This window comes from Seriola lalandi, unplaced genomic scaffold, assembly GCF_002814215.2.
Source record: "Seriola lalandi dorsalis isolate HSWRI2012SDOR001 ecotype SW California unplaced genomic scaffold, Sedor1 jcf7180002054368, whole genome shotgun sequence".
NCBI lineage: Eukaryota > Metazoa > Chordata > Actinopteri > Carangiformes > Carangidae > Seriola > Seriola lalandi.
Window position 1 is genome coordinate 246,335 of NW_019524921.1, and position 7,328 is coordinate 253,662.

The 7,328-nt window shown below is 41.8% G+C and overlaps 3 protein-coding genes across 3 annotated transcripts in view; 1 reads left to right on the top strand and 2 right to left on the bottom strand.

Annotated features, from left to right (window-relative positions):
- Window positions 1-1,366, top strand: part of shld2 (shieldin complex subunit 2) — an 11,201-nt gene extending 9,835 nt beyond the window's left edge. Inside the window, exon 10 of the mRNA XM_087174603.1 lies at window positions 314-1,366. Within this exon, the coding sequence (XP_087030729.1) occupies window positions 314-486 (173 nt within the window). The 3' untranslated portion in view covers window positions 487-1,366. The remainder of the gene's footprint in view (window positions 1-313) is intronic.
- A 318-nt stretch (window positions 1,367-1,684) lies between these two features.
- On the bottom strand, window positions 1,685-4,745 carry LOC147818996 (uncharacterized). Its single transcript, XM_087174656.1, has 3 exons — window positions 4,293-4,745; window positions 2,118-2,576; window positions 1,685-1,975 (listed from the first exon to the last, which is right to left on the bottom strand). The coding sequence occupies exons 1-3, from the start codon at window positions 4,327-4,329 to the stop codon at window positions 1,929-1,931; spliced, it is 543 nt and encodes a 180-aa protein (XP_087030782.1). The 5' UTR covers window positions 4,330-4,745; the 3' UTR covers window positions 1,685-1,928.
- Window positions 4,746-4,867: 122 nt separating this feature from the next.
- Window positions 4,868-6,788, bottom strand: LOC147818997 (uncharacterized). The gene is made up of 2 exons (XM_087174657.1): window positions 6,022-6,788; window positions 4,868-5,547 (listed from the first exon to the last, which is right to left on the bottom strand). Exons 1-2 carry the CDS (start codon window positions 6,389-6,391, stop codon window positions 5,495-5,497), a joined length of 423 nt encoding a protein of 140 aa, XP_087030783.1. The 5' UTR covers window positions 6,392-6,788; the 3' UTR covers window positions 4,868-5,494.
- Between the last annotated feature and the right edge of the window lie 540 nt (window positions 6,789-7,328).

Below are 7,328 nucleotides of genomic sequence, written 5' to 3' on the forward strand. Positions count from 1 at the left end.
TCCTGGATAAATGTGATAATATGTCCAGTGAAACCCTCTGCTCACCTGTACAGGTGTTTCAGGTATTCAGACTGAAGGTGTGTGATGATGTGATGTAACTGAACTAACAGCAGAGTTCCTGTTCACTCTCACTGTTGCTTTGTGGGTAATTGTGGATAAAAGTTCAGTATTTGATCTGATTAAATTCCACATTAGCTGTGTATAAATACAACAGAGTGTTTCCTTATATTCACCATCATCACCTTATTGATTTATCAGTAATCTCAGCTGATCAATAAAGATGGAGGAGCGTTGCTGACTGTCTGTCTCTCAGCTCCAGGCTCGCAGGTGAAGCACATCCAGGTGGCAGCAGAGAGGATCCAGAACTTCCTCTCCCTCCCGAGGAAAACCTTCATCATCACCATCCGGAGCCACTTCCTGTGCGACGAGAACAGCGTTCCCCTGTATCAGGACTTCACTCTGCTGGACTTTCAGTTCTCCAGCTGATGGACTGAGTTCTTTCTTCAGCATCTCCAAGACCAGGAACAGCAGAGCAGCAGCGTCATGATGAGAGCTAATGATAGCATGTTCGGCTGACTAGCTTTACTGTTACAGTAGCAACTACAGAGGCCAAAGAGAGTTACATGAGCTACATACGTTAGCTTGTTAGATTAAGGTGAGTAGTGCGCAGTGTTTTCAACCAGCTCCTGTTAGCTTGATCACTGTTAGCTCGATCAGTGTTAGCTTGATCACTGTTAGCTCAATCACTGCTAGCTCAATCGGTGTTAGCTTGATCACTGTTAGCTCGATCGGTGTTAGCTTGATCACTGTTAGCTCAATCTGTGTTAGCTTGATCACTGTTAGCTCAATCGGTGTTAGCTTGATCACTGTTAGCTTGATCACTGTTAGCTCAATCTGTGTTAGCTTGATCACTGTTAGCTCGATCAATGTTAGCTCGATCGGTGTTAGCTTGATCGGTGTTAGCTTGATCACTATTAGCTCGATCAGTTTTAGCCTGATCAGTGTTAGCTTGATCAGTGTTAGCTTGATCAGTGTTAGTTTGATCAGTGTTAGCTTGATCAGTGTTAGTTTGATCAGTGTTAGCTTGATCAGTGTTAGCCTGATCAGTGTTAGCTTGATCAGTGTTAGCTTGATCAGTTAGCTAGATGACAGTCGTCATTTCAGTAAAATTGAAGGTCGTTGACCTGAAATGAGAAGCTGCTTTGATCTGAAGTCAGAGACACTGTTGTAAAATCGATTATAGATTATAGATTGTGCCTGATTCATAGTGACAGTCATGTGACAGCTCAAGAAGTTTTTCTTGTGTAAATGAATCTGAACGGATGAATCTGTGATTTCACAGTTTCATAAAACCATTGTGACAACATGAACGTGTCACATAAATACAACAGAAAGTCGTTTATTGATAAAAAAATGTTAATCATTTCATACTGAATGTCCCTTTGTTGCTGTGACCAACATTGCTAACATTAGCTTCTGGCTGCACGTCAACATTGCTAACGTTAGCATTTGTTATGAGACGATTTAAGCAGCACACTCGTCTTCTTCTCTTTTGCTTTTTTTTTCCAAACATTTTTTAGCTTTTTAAATTCTTCAGAGTGTAAACAGAGAGAAAAATGACGTCACAATGTCAACGCAGTTTCCCAGCAACACAATATCATCAACGACATCACACTATCAAAAGCGTTTTTGACAAAAACTCTTTATTATAAATCATTTATCACAGTTAGAAATTCATCAAAACTACTTGTTGATCTAATTCAATCATTTTACCTCCCACTTTTGATTTGTTGCTTAATTAATATTCAGTAAAAACACAATACAAGTGTTTCCCTCCACATTTAGCCAGCTGAGGTCTGGTCCCAGACCAGGATCTGGATCCAGGTTGCTGTCAGGGGTCAGGATGTGGTTTTCTGGTGTCTGTTACTTCACTTAGACGTTTCTTTGGCCACATCGATCAGATCCTTCAGCAGCTCTGAAGAACAAACGACAGTTAGAGGAAGAATTCATTCAAACTGAAGGAAGAAGAGAAAAACATCTTCTAAAGTAACTTCTGATGTTTTTGCTTTCGACCAGTTTCTCTGTTCAGGGCAGTTTGTGCAGCCTGATGTTCATACCTCCATCATTTACAGCTTCACCTCCTCCTGTGTTTCCTCCTCCTCCTCCAGCAGCACCTCCTCCTGTGTTTCCTCCTCCTCCTCCAGCAGCACCTCCTCCTGTGTTTCCTCCTCCTCCTCCAGCAGCACCTCCTCCCTCCCGCTCACTGAAGAGACCCATAAATCCTGATTTCTTCTGCTCGTCCCCAAACACATCTGAGATGAACGCTGCCTTTCCTTCTTTCTTTCCTTCCTCTTTTTTCTTGTCGTCTCCGAATGAGAACAGTCCGCCCTCGTCCTCGTCCTCGTCCTTGTCGCCAAAGACATCTGAGATCAATCCTTCTATTCCTTCTTTCTTTCCCTCATTCTTCTCTTTGTCCTTGTCGCCTCCAAAAAAGGAGAAGATTCCTCCTCCTTCTTTGTCCTTTTCCTCGTCACTGATGCTCAGAGTGTTTTTCACGGCGTCCTCCAGCTTGTCTCCTGAGCAGACAAACAGCATCACTCAGTCACTTCACTGTTTCAAACGAAAACCGTGTTTGTTTCATTTAACCTGCTGTCGGACCCAGAGGGGTGGGGTTTATTTTATCACTCAGATACAGGCTGAGAAATATTCTCATCGCTCATTTATTTTCATCAATAATTCACTTTGAAATGTGACTTTTCTGTGTGTTAGCTAGCTGCTAGCTGTTAGCTGCTGGCTGCTAGCTGTTAGCTGCTAGCTGCTTCTAGCTGCTAGCTGCTAGCTGCTGCTAACTGTTAGCTGCTAGCTGCTAGCTGTTAGCTGCTGGCTGTGTGGCTCTGTAGGAACGACACTGACTGAAACTTCAGCAACCCCTGGATGGTGCGTTCATGTTCCCCTGAGGATGAACTGAAACGCTCCTGGATGAATCATCAGCACCAAGTGAAAATATATAAAAATTAATTTACTTTATGTTTATAAAAACTAGATGTTCACTGCGACTCCCAGGATGCATTTCAGTAAGAATTGTCCAATCACAGAGCTTATCATTCTGAGGTCTCCTGCAGGAGTGGGATGTGTGCAGCTGTTTAATATCAGATAAAATTAAAAAGCAAAAGCACTCGGAGAATGTTAATTATGAATAATTAGTTATTAATGGTCCATGTAAATAAAATAGTCTAAATAAGGAAAGAAGAAGAAGGTGAGACTGAGGAGCAGAACATGAGAAGATTCTTATTGACAGACTGATGAAGAGTCAAGTTGAATAAAATGAATTCAAACTGAAATATTTGGCACTAAAATGACTCTGAACCCTCTGAAACATCCTGATCATCTGAAAGGAAGTTTTCTCCGTCTCTGAAAATGTTGCACATCAAGTTTCTGGCCAATAAATAGCTCGGGCCGGTTCAACAAGAGTGTGACATCAGCAGTGAAATTATACCTGCGAAACCTCAGGATTAAACTAAAGGAAACGTGACAGATGTGGTCAGTGTTCACACATCTGTCCAGGTAACAGCTGAAACACAGTCCATGTATAAAAGGAGGATTCAGACCTAATGTTTTAATTTAGATCAGTTAAATTTAAATCAGCATTCACATCATATTCTGTGGACTTCTTTATGTAACAGCTGCGTTCACTCAATAATATATAATCAATAAAAAATAAAAACAAACTCTCCTCTTGTCTTAACAATTGACACTCTATATAGAATGGAGTTTATTAATTATAATGAGACCAAATAAGAGTGTGTATAAGTGTATAAGAATTGACTTCAATTCTTTTTACAATTCCTGTTTTGAATTTCTCTTAAAATATGAAAAGAAGGAAATGCTTAATAACTTGTCCTGACATCACTGATCCTCCATACAAAACATTCTTTGCCATAAACAAACTGAGATTCACTTACTGTTCTGTTTCTGTGGATATGAGGAGTTTAGGATCCAGTCAACTTGTTTTTGAAATGATCTTTTGTATTTGGACTTTCTCCTCGTCCCAGAACTTTTGAATCTTTTTACGTTTCCAAACCGTGAAACAGTGATTTCTTAGTTTCTGTACATGTTGTGCATCTGTCTATTTCACAAACTATTTGTACTGTTTTAGTTTAAGGTCTGTATTTACAGACTCTAGACTAAAGCTCCTTTCCACAGTAACTTCAGAGTGATTCGTTTGTTCAGTTCATTCACGCAGAGAAACAGAGTTTAAACCTGAGAATAAAAACAGACGGTGTGTTACTCACCCACGTCGTCCTTGAACGCGTCTCTGAACACGTCCATCTCTGTGGATCTGTCTGAGTCTCTGCTGCTGATTCTGTCCGTCAGCTGTTTGACGGTCAGGTGTCTCAGACAGGACCGACCTGCTCCACCTGCTCAGACCTGTGGGGGTGGACACCTGCTCGTCTTCACCTGTCCTGACCCATCCACAGTCAGAGAGCTGATGCTTCAGTTCAAACTCTCTTTAATTAATGCTGAAGTTACACTCTTTGTTTCTATTTTAATTACAGGTTCAATTCTTTCATTTACTTTGAGAATATTTTAGAGATATTTTACTCATTTCTTTATTTCTTTATTTAAGTTTTGAGAATAATATTTGCACTTTACTCACAACAAAGTCATAGATAAATCTCATGATCATGATCCATCTCTAATGTATACACATGAATATGTACATATATACACAGTATATACTGTACATATGTATACATGTATACATATGTACAGTATGTGTATACATGTAGCCCTGCTGCGTTTCACTATTGGTATTTACACCAGTGACATCATCATTTCACATTATAAATATAGTATTTTATCAATATGAAATCAAACTCATTTATTTAATCACCAATTAAAAACACATCCATGTTTCTTCATGTGAGATTCACTAAAAACACATTTTAATACATCATTTACATGTTGCCTCTGGATTTAGTGAATGAAGTCAATGTGACATAAATGTTTTATGATATATAATAATGATGTGAAACCGAACAGCACTAATGTAAATACAGCGTTATATGTTATATAAGAATAATAAAGTATATATCTATATATAAGATGCTGGTGTACTTTGGGGCCTGTAGTTCTTTGTCTTTAGTCTTTTTTCTTTTTTAAATGTTTCGTACATAACACAAATGAATAAATACAGAGTATTTTACAGCTGTTACTGTGTTCCAGCTCCAATCACATAGAAACACAACAGATACACGTTCAGAAACTCTTCAACATCCTGGGAAATATGAAGTTCCTGTAAATACAAGGTAAGATCAAGGTGAATATGAAATAATATTAACTCCTGTGTGTGTCCAGTTTATAAGCTTCTCTGAGATTTCACAGGATGGCCGAGCTTCCAGGGTGAGCTGTGATTTCTCTTAACGCTGTGTGACGGCGGCGCTCAGGTCCCAGACCGGCAGCTGGACTGATGCTGATCCTGGTCTCTGGCGTCTCAGTTCCCTTTAGACGTCTCTGCAGCGACATCCATCAGATCACTGAGCAAATCTGAGGAGGGCAACAGGAAAGAGCAGTTACTGGAGTTCAACCAGAGATTTCTTTCTTCAGTTGATCACAACTCAGGTAATTTCCTGTTTCACAACATGAAGGTGAGTCTGTGACATCACACGACAGAAGTCTGTAAGAAAGGAGCTGCAGCCGGAGAGCTGCCTGTTGTTGATGTTCCACCTCAGCTGGAGAGTCGGAGTCGTCACCGTCACCTGACTCATGGAGCGCACGGGTGTTCATGAGTGTCACATCAAACAGGATGGACCATCACTAAACTGACAACTGACCACCCGTCCGCACCGCCACTGTCACCACGGTGACAGTAATGACTCACGAGGTGTCCAGGTGTTAACGAAGAAGCTTTGAAGCTGAGGTGGAACATGGTCAAGAACCTGGAGGAAGTCGAGCTTCCTCCGTGAGAGATGAACACATGATGGTCTTTGTACCCGCCTCACCCCTCCATCCTTTACATACCTCCATCATTTACAGCGACACTTCCTGCCATATTTCCTCCCGCTGTTTCTCCCTCCGTTCCTCCGGCAGCGCCTCCTCCCTCCTGCTCACTGAAGAGACCTGCGAATCCTGATTTCTTCTGCTTCCTGTCGTCCTCATCGTCCTTGTCAAAGAGATTTGAGAAGAATCCTCCTTTCCCTTCGTCTTTCTTCTTGTCGTCTCCGAAGGAGAACAGTCCTCCCTTGTCCTTCTCCTTCTCTTTCTCTTTGTCCTTGTCGCCTCCAAAAAGGGAGAGGATTCCTCCTCCTTCTTTTTCCTCCTCTTTTTCTTTGATGCCCAGAGCGTTCTTCACGGCATCCTCCACCATGTCTCCTGAACAAACATGCAGCATCACTGTCAGTTCACTGTTTCATATGGAAACCATGTTCGTTTCATTTAACCTGCTGTCAGCACCAGAGGGGTGGGGTTTATTTCACAGGGCAGAGATGAGAAAAAATATTTATTCACTTTACAATAAACAGCACCTCCCTGTGTCCAGTGATCTGCTTCCATGTCTTCTCATATCACCACTATGCAGACGACACCTGACTCTACCTGTGGTTCCTCCAGACGACCTCATCCTTCACCTACACCTCTCTCAGACTGAAGTCTACTCATCCAGCCAATCAGTGTCTCAACATCAACATCACCTCTTCATCTTTCACCTCAGCCAAGGTCAAAGAAACCTGGTGTCATGCTTGATGACCAGCTGTCCTTCACTGACTGACTCAGTCCTCCGGCCCGGTCCCGATCCGGACCACGGTTCTGTCTCACCTCCCTTCACTCACAGTGAAACGCTTACAGACGGTCCAGACTGCAGCAGTCCGTCTGACCTCATGACACTCTGCTGCTCACTGGTCTCCACGGTCGACCTATGACCCCCTGAACCAGGGTCAGTCTCTAATGCTGCTTCACAGAGACTTCCTGCCCTGAACTCAGTCACATGAGTAAATGTAAATATAAATGTAAATGTAGTAAAAGTTTGCCTGGAGCTCCGATCACCACCTCACCTGTCTGACTCATAACATCCAAACCTTCAGACTGGGCTGTTTGAAAACCTTGTATATCCACTTTTAATGGTTTAAATGGTAAATTATATTTATTATCCTTTTGACGCGTGTGTGTGTGTGAACATACAGGAAGTGTTCCTCATGGATTTCAACTGCAACAAATAAAATGCTAAAAGTAAGAATGAACATAACAGCACAGAGAGAGAGAGAGAGACTCTGACTCTTCTCTTCTTCCTCTCAGCGTCTGCACTTTATCAAAGATCAAGCCCCCCCCACCCC

Coding starts and splice junctions, on each gene's coding strand:
- LOC147818997 (XM_087174657.1), bottom strand. CDS start 6,391: ATGCTGCATGTTTGTTCAGGAGACATGGTGGAGGATGCCGTGAAGAAC. Junction 5,548..6,021: donor TGTCGCTGTAAATGATGGAG/GTATGTAAAGGA, acceptor TGCCCTCCTCAG/ATTTGCTCAGTGATCTGATG.
- LOC147818996 (XM_087174656.1), bottom strand. CDS start 4,329: ATGGACGTGTTCAGAGACGCGTTCAAGGACGACGTGG. Junction 2,577..4,292: donor CGCGTTCAAGGACGACGTGG/GTGAGTAACACA, acceptor TTGTCTGCTCAG/GAGACAAGCTGGAGGACGCC. Junction 1,976..2,117: donor TGAAGCTGTAAATGATGGAG/GTATGAACATCA, acceptor TTTGTTCTTCAG/AGCTGCTGAAGGATCTGATC.